This window comes from Dipodomys spectabilis, unplaced genomic scaffold (assembly GCF_019054845.1).
Source record: "Dipodomys spectabilis isolate Male_0828 unplaced genomic scaffold, ASM1905484v1 ptg000411l, whole genome shotgun sequence".
NCBI lineage: Eukaryota > Metazoa > Chordata > Mammalia > Rodentia > Heteromyidae > Dipodomys > Dipodomys spectabilis.
In genome coordinates this window covers 1,916,508-1,929,292 of record NW_024871088.1, presented here as the reverse complement: position 1 = coordinate 1,929,292, position 12,785 = coordinate 1,916,508, and the positions used below count along the sequence as shown (strand labels likewise).

Sequence of the window (12,785 nt, the reverse complement as noted above, 5' to 3'; positions counted from 1 at the left end):
TACTTTTATTAGACAAGTTGTATGAGTGGTGGCTTTTACCTTGGCAACAACTTTGTGCAATTAACACTAAGATTAATTTTAGAAGTAGATGACACTAGTTAACAAACAAAAGCCTTTCTAAAGCTACTGCTGTGATCAATGATTCAATCTGAAGTGCACTGGAATAAACTGTTAGGACAAATATATATATATTTTTTAAGTGAAAAGAGGGTTGAAGCAATTGGCAGACACTTTTTGTAAGTACTGCAAAGCCTGAGTTACATGAATTACTTTTAACTCTTTTGTCCCTCTTATCCTTGGTTAACAGCTTCTTTATTTCTTCACACAGTTTGGCCATGTAAATCCACCACAGAGAGGTGACACAATGATATAGATGAAGACCTGGAAAAAAGGAGGCAGGCAATTTTATTCTCTTGCATCTATCATATACTTCAAAATAATATATAAAGTGTAGTGCAACCTATTAAAGAACACTGCTAAGCTGGGCACTGGTGGTAATCCTCGCTACTCAGGAAGCTAAGATCTGAGAATTGTGGTTCAAAGCCAGCACAGACAGGAAAGTCTGTGAGACTCTTATCTTTAATTAACCACCAAAAAGCCAGAAATGGAGATGTGGCTCAAGTTGTAGAATGCTAGCTTTCAACACAAAAAGCCACAGGACTGGGACAAGAAAGGAAGAAAAGAAAGAAAGAAGGAAGGAAGGAAGGAAGGAAGGGAGGGAGGGAGGGAGGGAGGGAGGGAGGATAATTGATTTTATTACAGTAGAAGTTGTGTACTATGCAACAAAACAATATTTTCAAAGACAGAAATAGCATTGAAATTATCTTTTCTAATCTCTCATCCACTTAAGTTCCACTATTTTTCTCTCAGAAAGCAGTAGGTAACCAGGCAGAACCAAGGCTATAAGAGCGACCCCATTGATGCAACATTAATATGTGATAAAAATCCCAAATAGCTGGATGCCTCATGCCTGTAATCCTATCTACTCAGTATGCTAAGATCTGAGGGTCACAGTTCAAAGCCAGCCTAGGCAGAAACATCCATGAGACTCTATCTCCAATTAACCACCAGACAATTGAAAATGGTGCTGTGGCTCAATGTAATAGAAGAGCATTAGCCTTGACTGAAAAAGCTCAGGAACAGCAGTTTAGGCCCTGAGTTTAAGCACCATGACCAACCAAAAAAATCCCAAACAACTACAATTTCCTTGAAGTACTGTTTCATTATAAACTGTATTTTTAAGGTTTTAGGCTTGAATTTGATTTTTCAATAATCAAGATAAAAACATAAGGAAAACCATGGAGAAAGACTATCTCTACATAACTTAATTATAAAACCAGCAGATAATGACACAAGAGTTACGATTACCAAAGCAAGGAAAAGCTGATGATGGAACATTTTCAAACTACTAATCCTATTATAGCTATGTTAAATTTTTAAGGCAGTACTACAACTTTATTTTATTAATTTTTGTACTAATAGTACCATGCCTTGAACTCAAGGCCTCACACTCTAGCTCAGCTTGCTTGCTCACAGCTGGTACTACTGGTACTACTGGTTAATTTGATATGGAGACTCTCAGATTTTTCTGACAGGGCTGGCTTCAAATAGCAATCCTCTGATTTCAGCCTCCTGGGTAGCTAAGATTGCAGGCATGTGCTTCTGGCACCTGATTTAGTACTGAAATTTAAATTATGACACTTTTATCAAAAAACTGTGTTACCTACATAGTATTATACATACACACATTTACATACACATATTCCACAATTTAGGGGACTTGTTAGGAAAGGGGTTATGTAAGTGTTAGGTTTGGGAGTGAGTTAGTATTGGAGAAAGTGTTAGGTACACAATGATGTATGGATTTAGCTTAGCAGACAATTTAGGGTAAGGCATAAGGTTAGAGTTAGGGTGTATGATGGGGTAAATGTTAGGGAAATGTTAAGATAATGTTTGAGTTTAAGGTATGAATTGGGGCTAGGGTAAGTATTAGGGTTTGGGGTACATGTTGGGTGCATATAAGGGTACCTATATGGTTTAGAGTATGTGTTAGAGTACTTGATACTGTATATATTAGTGGTTAGGATATATGTTAGGGTACATGTTATGGTTAGGGTATGTGTTAGGGTATGTTAGGGTTAAGGTAACTGCTAGGGTTAGGGTACATGTTAGGGTGGATGTAAGGGTGATTTAGAGTATGTGTTAGGGTACTTGTTAGGATATATGTTAATGTTTAAAGTGTATTTTAGGGTTAGAGTATACTTGAAAGTACATGATAAGGTTATTGTTAGAGTTAGGGTACATGTTAGGGCACGGGTTAAAATTGGGGTACATGTTAGAATATGAGCATGGCCAGAGTTAGGCTGTATGATGGGTATGTCAGGGAACATGTAAGGACATATTAGGGTTAAGCTATGTGTTAGGGTTAGGGCAAGTGTTAGCATATGTGTTAGGTTATACATTTGGGGTACATGTTCGGGTGCACATAAGATTATCTTGTATGGTTTAGAGAATGTGTTAGTAAGGTTATCTTGTATGGTTTAGAGAAAGTATTAGTGGTTAGGGTACATATGAGGGTACATGTTATGTTTAGGGTACATATTAGGATATGTATTAGGGTTAGAACATGTGTTAGAGCCAGGTGCTGGTAGCTCATGCCTGTGATCCTAGCTACTCAGGTGGCTGAGATCTGAGGATTGCGGTTCAAAGCCAGCCCAGGCAGGAAAGTCCATGACACTCTTATCTCCAATAAACCACCAGAAAACTGGAAGTGGCAATGTGGTTCACTAGCTGAAGAGCTGAAGAGCTGAGGGACAGCACTCAGGCTCAGAGTTCAAGCCCCATGACCGACAAAAAAAAAAAAGAACATTGGTTAACGTTATGGTTTTGGTTATGTTAGGGCATGTGTTAGGGTATATATTAGGTTACTAATATAAAGTTTACTATCTTTATATAAAGACAATTTGTCACAGCTGTAATATGAAAATCTCACAAGCTGAAATATATTATGTTAGGTGAAATCTTTTAGCAAAGACTGACACTGCATTAGAACAGTGCTCTGCACATATATAGTAACCAATAAGTATAATTCAAACTTAATACAGCTTCAAAAATCAAACTAAATTCACACACTAACAAAGAAGAAGCTAAGCTCAGGAGCATAAAGACCATGACATAAAAGGATAAAAACTTACAATTGATATGATGATGATGATGATAGTGAGTTTGATATTCTTCATACACATGGCTCGAGCAAGATTTCTGCTGGTAGTTTTGAAGGTAACAGACTAGAAAGCAATCATAAATTGTTCAGCTCTTGGCACTGATTGCATGAATGATCTGGAGTAACACGTTGCAAAAATTTTGCTTTCATTCTGCTGAAGTCTCAATGTCCCTTACCTCTCTTTACAAGTAGCCACTCATAATTGTCAGTTCCAAATAGCAAGGTTCTACCAGATCTATCATAAGCTGTGAAAGCCCACTAAATATGCTTCACTTCCTTTCCTTTTTTTAACCATCCCAATGAACATGGTGTTGAGTACCAGAAGTGATTCTTCTAGTGAAAAGCATTTTCCTCTTTACATTTTCAGTAAGAAAAGTTCCTTCTAAACTATTTGGCTGCAAGCTCATTAGCTTATTCTGCCCAGTTCATTCACTGTAACAAATATACCTTATTAATGTATGAGTTCATAACAGAGAAACCAAGTATGGAGGTGGAAGGAAGGGATATATTTGAAATTCTTTACTATTTCTTTAGTTTTTCCATGAATCTAAAACTTTTCTAAAAATAAAGTATTATTTACATAAAAAAGAACATAGATGAAAAATTCCTAAACAGAAATTAGGAAATTTAATAAAGTGTTATATAAACAGGATATTATGGCATGACCTTGAAGAAAACGCAAGTTTGGTTTAACATTAAAAAATATGAATGTAAGTTACCATAATAATTGAAGGAGAAAAAACATATAATTATCTTCATAGACAAAAACTTTTGACAAAATTCACCAATAAAACTCTCAATTATAGAACTGAAAGGAACTCTTTGACCTGATAAAAGGTATCTACAAAATATCTACAGCTGAGCCAGGCATCAGTGGGTCACACCTGTAATCCTAGCTACTGGAAGCTGAAATCTGAGGATTGTGTTTAAAGCCAGCCCAGGCAGGAGTCTGTGATATTCTTATCTCCAATTAGCCACAAAAAAAAACCAAAAGTAGAGCTGTGGCTCAACTGGCAGAGCTCTAGTCTTGCACAAAAAAACTCAAGGGCAGTGCCTAGATCCTAAGATCAAGCCACAGGACCAGCACACACAAAAAATGATGGTACAATACTGAATTTTTCCCCATCAGATAGTCAACAGGTAAGATGTCCACTGCTGCTGCTTATATTCAATCTTAGAATCTACTGAAAAGCTACAACAATTGAATTTCCCAAACTTGCAGGATTCAAACAAAGCCAATATATAAAAATAAATTTTGTTCCTATATACTAGCAACAAATTCAGGCAACCTGATTCTAGAGTTTGTGCTTCTAACCACTATAAATCTTGTTGCCAGTTGTAACAAACATGCATTATCATAGTGTCAACAAAATAAAGTTTTATTTGGAAAGTACAAGTTACACTAGTACTGATCAAACATAAACTACTTCAGCTAAATAACGTTACCTTCAGGAATTAAAAATAGCCGAAAGACTGGAAGTAACTAATTAGGATTAGATACTTATTTGCCTTCTTTGTACTCCAGCATTTAAATGTGTAATAGTGTAGATTCCAATTGTAACTGGTTTCTGCATTCTTTCTGTATCTACCATCTTTCTCTCAAATTTTTATTTACCTAATCATATGGAACAATAAATGATACATGTAACTGCAGCATACCTAACTTATTACACAGTTTCCTTTAAGGCTTACTAAGGGCTTTCCTAACCTATGATGTGGTTTGATAGAAGGAAAAGACCAAAGTATTACTATAAACAAGAAAGAGAACTGTTCAGTTTTCAAGATTGATCTTGGATCACAACTGACCTATACATTTGTTTCATACTGTGAGACTTTTTTTAGTAGCAAAAAGACTGGTTGGTACATAGTTGAGGTGATGATCAATCTAAAAATTGTACATTAATTCAAAGGCTTAGGAAACTGTTTTTGTGTACTGAGTATGCTTTCTAAACCAAAGATTCCTTAATGGCTATTAACTGGCTATTTTTCTATGCCTCACTGTTTCCTTCTTTAACACAATATTATAACATAGAATAAAGATATAATAGACATGAGAAAGGAAACAAAAAATAAACTTAGTATTAAATTTCAGGGCTTTTTCTACTTTCAACCATCATTTGTATCTACTTTGCATCCTGAAAAATTGTTATATTATACACTTACTGAATCCACAAGATTTTCTGTTTTGTCTATCAATAATTCCAATCTTTCTCCCCGCTGAGCAACCAGATCTGAAAATTTCAGAAATAAAAAAATCATATTTTCTATTACAAATGCATCATTTTTTTTCAATCAAGATCTGATTTCAATCATAGTTGGTGTTCTTGTCACCTCATGGGTATCACAAAAGTACTTATATGTTTAAATAACAACAGATCTCAATTTCTTTTTTTTGGTCAGTCATGGGGCTTGAACTCTGGGCTTAGGCACTGTCCCTGCACTCTTCAGCTCAAGGCGAGTGTTCTACCGCTTGAGCCACAGCACCACTTCCAGCTTTCTAGTGGTTTACTGGAGATAAGAGTCTCACGTACTTTGTTGCCCGGGCTGGCTTTGAACCTCGATCCTCAGATCACAGCTTTCTGAGTAGCTAGGATTACAGGCTTGAGCCACCGGTGCTCGGCTCAATTTTTGTTCTATCATATTCTCTTGACATGATGTGCTATACTCCTTAGGGTACTACTTGATCTTGGACTGGTACCTTCAGAACCATAAACAAAAATAAATGATTTATGTTAAAAATATTTTTATCAATTTATCAAGAAAAATAAAGGTTGGCAGTTCTGTTTAGGCCTTGTAGACCTACATTGCAATTACTCTCCTTGGTCATATTTAGGCATTATGTAAATGAATTATCATTGCTGTATTCTGATTAAACTTTATGTAGGAAAACAGACAGCAGACTACTTGACCTAAGAGTGGTAGTGTGAAAATCCCTTAATTGAGAGTATGATCTGAGAGTGGCGAAAAAAAGGAACAAAAAATGAGTGAAAGCTAGACACTTTTAGAATAATGGCACGAGAAGCTCATGACAAGTACAACCTGGGAAAACATTTTCCCCCTGCTGGGTCCCAGTTAAGGGTTATACTCATTCCAAAGGAGAGAGTATACAAGGGGAAGAGACAAGCCTTAAGAACACACAGCTTCCCTTCAGGGGACAGACTATTTGAAACAGAAGATGAGGTAGTTGAAGCCTAAGGAGGCTATCTAAAACAATGGATATTTTAGAGGAAGGTAAGTAAGATGAAACTGGTAGTTTCATGGGCAAAACAAACTAAAATTTAGGCCATTTGAAAGTAGAACCAGAAAAACAGGAAACAAGAAAGCTAACAGCCCTTCTGGAGAGTGGAAAATTGCAGTCATAATATTCAATGTAAGTATGAGAAAACAGATCCAGGTAACTTGAGGGGATGAGTGGGGTTGGGAGAGATGGGGGAGAACAACAGAAGGGTGACACTGATCAAGATGCATTGTACTCAAAAACTGACATGCTGAACTGGAACCCCTTTGTACAAACTACTTAAACATAATTTTTAAAAAATGTTTTGCTTTAAAAACAATTCTGCTTTCAGAGTTCAGAGCATGCCTGTAAGACTCCCCCTACAACAGAACCAAAATCTAATTAGATTATACTACAATTAGTAGAAATTAGCAGGTAAGTAAGGAAGAGTAGCAGAGCAGCCAGATGTTTAACAGGGAAATTAAGAGAGATCTGAGGAGAGTCATATTATTCTGGTTGGCAGGTCCAAGGATTTTCTCTCTGAGGAGTGACATTAGAGTATGCATATTATGTAAAGAATATATTCCACTGAAAAACTCCAGCCTAGTCAATAAATAAACAAACAACAAATCTTAAAGGGAATCAGTATTCAGAATGACTATAATACATTATCTAAAATGTCCACTTTCAACAGCTTTATGAGATATGAAAATAAACAGGAGAGTCTGAAACATATATAGGAAAAAGAACAGGGAATAGAAAATGGCTTTGATATTTAAGAAAAATGAAGTAAGACAGATAAATAAGAAGATAAGGAAATTATATTATTTTCAACAAAAATTCAAAGGGCCAGACTTACAAGTTAAAATCAGGAAGTAAACAAAAAAAGTAGACAAGCTTTGGTCCAATCACACCTTCTTTTTAGTGTTTAGTTACAAGACTAGAAGATATGAGAGGAGCTACCTAAAACAGGCCTTCTCTTCTGGAATATAGGAGAGGCTATCTAAACTTGTTTTATTTTATTTTATTAATTAATTTATTTATTTATTTATTTATTTTTGGGTCCGGTTGTGGGGCCTGAACTCTGGGCCTGGGCGCTGTCCGTCAACTCTTCAGCTCAAGACGAGCGCTCTACCACCTGAGCCACAGTACTACTTCCAGCTTTTTTCTTTTTGTTTATGTGGTGCTGAGGAATTGAACCCAGGGCCTCATGCATGCAAGGCAAGCGCTCTACCACTGAGCCACTTTCCCAGCCCCTTGTTTTATTATCTGAATGATAAAAAAATCTGGAAATTCTTCATGAATGGACAAAGACAGAAAGAATAAAAGATATGTCTTGCAAAAGGAAGTCTTGAAGGTTACCTGGGTTTGGGGTAGGATTCACCCACCTCACCCTCCCCAAACCACTGTAAAGTTTCGGAGTTGCTAGGTGACATTATCTGCATTCAACTCAGCTCAAAAAGTACAAAAACTACAGGTAAAAACTGTCATTTTGAATCGTTAATTTCCATTTCCAGCAAGAAGAACAGAAAATGTTTCTCTTTTTCTATTCCTCTCTACATTTTTAACCGTGATGTACTCAAGTAAATCCAGGCTAAAACTTTCATAAAAACAAAAGCAAAATGACTTGAGGTAATCTAGCTATTGAATTCAGCAAAAACTTCAAAGTTGCCAGGCCCGGATGTCTCACACCTGTAATCATAGATACTCAGGAGGCTGGGATCTGAGGATTGAGATTAGAAGCCAGTCCGGGGGGGGGGGGGGGTGGGGGGGGGAGTCCATGAGTCTCTTATCTCCAATTAACTACTAAAAAGTCAGAAGTGGAAGTATAGCTCAAGTGGTACAGCACCAGCTTTGGGGGAAAAAGCTAAAGGACAGTTCCCAGACGCTAAGTTCAAGGCCCACTACTGGCACAATGAAAAGGAAAGGAAAGCATAATGTATCACAAAGAGCTCAATAAAGATTTAAAGTAAACCAAATGGAAATAGAGCACAATAATCAAAATAAAAAAAATAGCTAGACAAAATCAGAAGTAGATTAGAAGAGATGAAAGACAAAATATCAGCAAACAGATAGGTCAATTCCCAATATCAGAAGATATTTAGGCTGAATGAGATATCAAAAGAATGAATAAAAATAACAACTTCACAGAACTGTGGGACATCGTCACAAATGTGCCAACATATGAATAATAGGTATATCAAAACAAGAGCTAGAGAAATGAGGGACATAAATGGAGAAATAAAATAGTGTCTGGGCAGGGGAGCTTAAATCTGTAATCCCAAATACTTAGGAGGCAAAGATTGGGAAGATGGCAATTCAAAGGCAGCCAGGAAAAAAAGAGTGGAAATTCATTTCAACATTCACTCCTGGCAATCCCAACTATGTGGGAAGTATAATGAAGGCGATCACAGTCTAAGGCTGGCCCTGGGAAAAAGTGAGACCTTACCCGAAAAATAACTAAAGTCAAAGAGCTGGGATGTGATTCAGCTGATAGCGCATTTGCCTAGCAAGCACAAAGCCCTGAGTTTAAAACACTAGTACTATCAAAAAAATAAAATAAAAAGAAATAGTGACAATGTACTGACACATTCAGTTATGAAAAGGAATAAAGTACTGATACAAGGTGCCACATGAATTAACCTCAATATCATTATGCTAAGAGAAAGGAGTCAATACACAAAGGGTCTCATATTATATGATTCCACTTCTGCAAAATGCCCAAAATTTTGTAAAAGAATTAGTAAAGACAAAAAAGAGATTGATTGTTGCTTAAATCTAGAGATTGAGAGAATATGAGGAGTGACTAAAAAGTATACAGAGTTTCTATCAGTGTAATGAAAAGTTTGATTTGTTGGGAACTTTACATATCCACAATAGTATAGCATTGGTTGCTTCCACTTTCACGTAAAATTTGGTAAGACAAAAATATTAGTAGTTTTTTCAATAGGCCCTCTACTCTTCATCTAGACATATTTAAAACTAAAATAAAAATAAATCACTTTACACCGGGTGTTGGTGGCTCACGTCTATAATCCTAGCTACTCAGGAGGCTGAGATCAGAAAATCACAGCTTAAAGACAACCCAGGCTGGAAAGTCTGTGAGACTCTTACCTTCAGTCAAGCACCAGAAAAGCTGGAAGGGAAACTATAGCTCAGGTGTTAGAGTAAGTCTTGAGCAAAAAAGCTCAAGGACAGTGCCCAGGCCTTGAGTTAAAGCCCCAGAACCAGCACAGTCTATCAATAAATAAATCACTTTAAATAGGCAAGAGATATGCATATAAAGATTAACAAAATGTTTCTGCACTTTGGTTATTAATTGTTTTCATGGGAATTAATCTAAAAAATAAGGTAAACATAATAGGCACAAAAATAGTAACAGTAATGTTAGTGTAACACAAATCTCTAAATCAGTACACCTTAATAATTAAGTGGTTTGCTACTGGTTTAACTAAGTCTCTAAGCACACTATCTCAGTCTAACTGACATTACTGCCAGAGTAAGAGATTCTCAATGAAGGAAGTCCAGCACTAATTTACATTCTTCAGCTAGGTCCTTATTTAGTAACAAAACTGTACTTTGAGTAAAATGACCCTATAGAACTTAGGTGTCCAAAGAAAAGGAGATAGTGATACATTAACTCAATGAAATACTGTATGACCAAATTCAATCCTTACTAAATTCCAGGCAGTATACAAAGTCTTTACATACATTACCACTTTTACCCTGTTATCTGTTGGTAATATTACTTTATTGATTTTACAGATCAGAGATTTTACAGATCAGACTTTAAAGTTCAGAGAGGATAGATGACTTCTAAAAGACTAATATATATGAAAAGTAAAACTGAGACTTGAATTCAGACATATATATGACTATAAACCTTAATCACTTTATTATATTGCCATTACAGAACAATATAAACATGACTATAAGTATGTATGTGTACATGAAGGTAAAAATTTAAATAGAAGAATAAAAGTAAATCTTTGCAACAATGAGACCAGGAGCAGAAATTTTTAAATGTCTTTTTATAATCTATAATTGTTCTAAGAATAAATGTAAAAGTAATTCAACTTGCAAATCCAAGATCATAAATTGGTATTTATGATATTTATAGTTATATATCTTATACAACAATTCAATTTTGTAAAAAATACTACCCTTAGAAGATATATGTAAAAAGTGTTCTTAAATTTGAATATGCATTGGAATCCTCTGGAGGACTTGTGAAAACACATCACTGGGGCCTACTCCCAGAAAGTCTGATTCAGCAGGTGTGGATTAGGCTCCCAAATATGCATTTTTTTGTGTGGGTCCTGAGGCTTCAACTCAGAGTCTGGGCACTGTCCCTGAGCTTTTTATTTTGTACAAGGCCAGCACACTACCATTTGAGCCACAGTTCCACTTCCAGGTTTTGGGGCAGTTAATTGGAAATAAAGTCTCACAGGCTTTCCTGCCCAGGCTGGCTTCCAACCATGACCTTCAGATCTCAGCTTCTTGAATAGCTAGTACTACAGGCATAAGCCATCAGCATCAAGCTCCAAATAGTATTTTTTAACAAACTGTTAGATGATGCTGATTCTACTAATCCAAGGACCACACTATGAGAACCTGAGCTTTGAGAATAATATACTTTGAAACTGAGCCTTGAAACTATACACCAATATCATCCTAAATTTAAACTCTACTGAATAAATCAATTAAAAATAAGATTCATGTATTTGTTTTGTTGTTGTTGGTGGTGGTGGTAGTGGTGGTTGTGGGGCCTGAATTTAGGGCCAGCATACTGTCCCTGAGATTTTGTACTGAAGGCTAGTATTCTACCACTTTGAGCCACAGCACCATTTCCAGTTTTCTGATGGTTAATTGAAGATAAGAGTCTCATGGGGCTGGGAAGGTGGCTCAGTGGTAGAGCGTTTGCCTTGCATGCATGAGACCCTGGGTTCGATTCCTCAGCACCACATAAGCAAAAAGAAAAAAGCTGGAAGTGGCACTGTGGCTCAAGTGGTAGAGCGCTAGCCTTGAGCTGAAGAGCTGAGGGACAGTGCCCAGGCCCAGAGTTCAGGCCCCACAACTGGACCCAAAAAAAAAAAAAAGTCTCATGGACTTTCCTGTCCAGGCTGGTTTTGAACTGCAATCCTCAGATCTCAGCCTCCTGGGAAGCTAGGATGATAGACATGAACCACCAGTGCCTGGCTCTCTGGCTTATTTTAATGTGCCAAGTATTCCTAACAAAATCAGCACAAGCCATTAGATGGAAATTATAACATAGTTTATTTCTCTGAAAAATACAAGTTGTTTTTTTTAAAACCTAATTCTTTCTTTTGGTCAATAGCCAAATATTGTTTTTCCAAACAATATTTTTTTTCTTTTTTTTTTTTTCCTCTTTTTTTTTCTTGGGTCCAGTCGTGGGGCCTGAACTCTGGGCCTGGGCGCTGTCCCTCAGCTCTTCAGCTCAAGGCTAGCACTCTACCACTTAAGCCACAGCACCACTTCTGGCTTTTTTTCTTTTTGCTTATGTGGTGTTGAGGAATCGAACCCAGGGCCTCATGCATGCAAGGCAAACACTCTACCACTGAGCCACCTTCCCAGCCCTTTCCAAACAATATTTTAGGAAGCTCCAGTATAGTTTAAGAATCTATATTTTCAGCCATATGGATATCTCCAAACCAAATTGTCATAGTAACTTTTTTTTTTTTCCGGTTGTGGGGCCTGAACTCTGGACCTGGGAACTGTTCCACAGCTCTTCAGCTCAAGGCTAGCACTCCACCAGTTAAGCCACAGCGCCACGTCTGGCTTTTCTGCTTATGTGGTGCTAAGGAATCAAACCCAGGGCCTCATGCATGCAAGGCAAGCACTCTATCCCTGAGCCACCTTCCCAGCCCTTAACTAAACTATCTTACAGAATAGCTGAAAGTAATAAGAAGCAGACAACAGCACAGCTAAGTTACATCAATATCTCAACTGATATTAGCTTCTAATAGTGAGAATAAATAATTGTGTCTGCATCTCTATTATAACTTGACTATAAAATAGTCATCATTGTTAATGTCTATATGAGTGAAACGCTATGAAACATACCTATGTTTCTGACCATGATTCCTTTCAGTTCATCCACTTGAGCTTGAGTCTCCATCACTCTGTCTACTCCCTTATTCTCAGAGTGATACTTCTACAAAAAAAGATACCTAGACATTATTTACAACAGAAAACAAAAATAAGAGAAATTATAACATATTAATCAGAAAAAAATGATATCACTATTTTATTATATAAAAGATACATGTCACTTTGCTGAAAAGATGGTCATCAGACCTATGGGGAAATACTGGAGGCACAAAA

The 12,785-nt window shown here is 36.7% G+C and overlaps 1 protein-coding gene across 10 annotated transcripts in view; it reads right to left on the bottom strand.

The window, feature by feature from the left end:
* Positions 1-284: 284 nt before the first annotated feature.
* Vamp7 (vesicle associated membrane protein 7) overlaps positions 285-12,785 on the bottom strand; it is a 29,778-nt gene continuing 17,277 nt past the window's right edge. For all 10 annotated transcript variants that reach the window (XM_042667484.1, XM_042667485.1, XM_042667487.1 and 7 more), the window contains 4 exons: positions 12,525-12,615; positions 5,387-5,454; positions 3,195-3,287; positions 285-381 (listed from right to left, as the gene is read on the bottom strand). In XM_042667484.1, the coding sequence (XP_042523418.1) occupies positions 313-381; positions 3,195-3,287; positions 5,387-5,454; positions 12,525-12,615 (321 nt within the window). In that variant the 3' untranslated portion in view covers positions 285-312. The remainder of the gene's footprint in view (positions 382-3,194; positions 3,288-5,386; positions 5,455-12,524; positions 12,616-12,785) is intronic.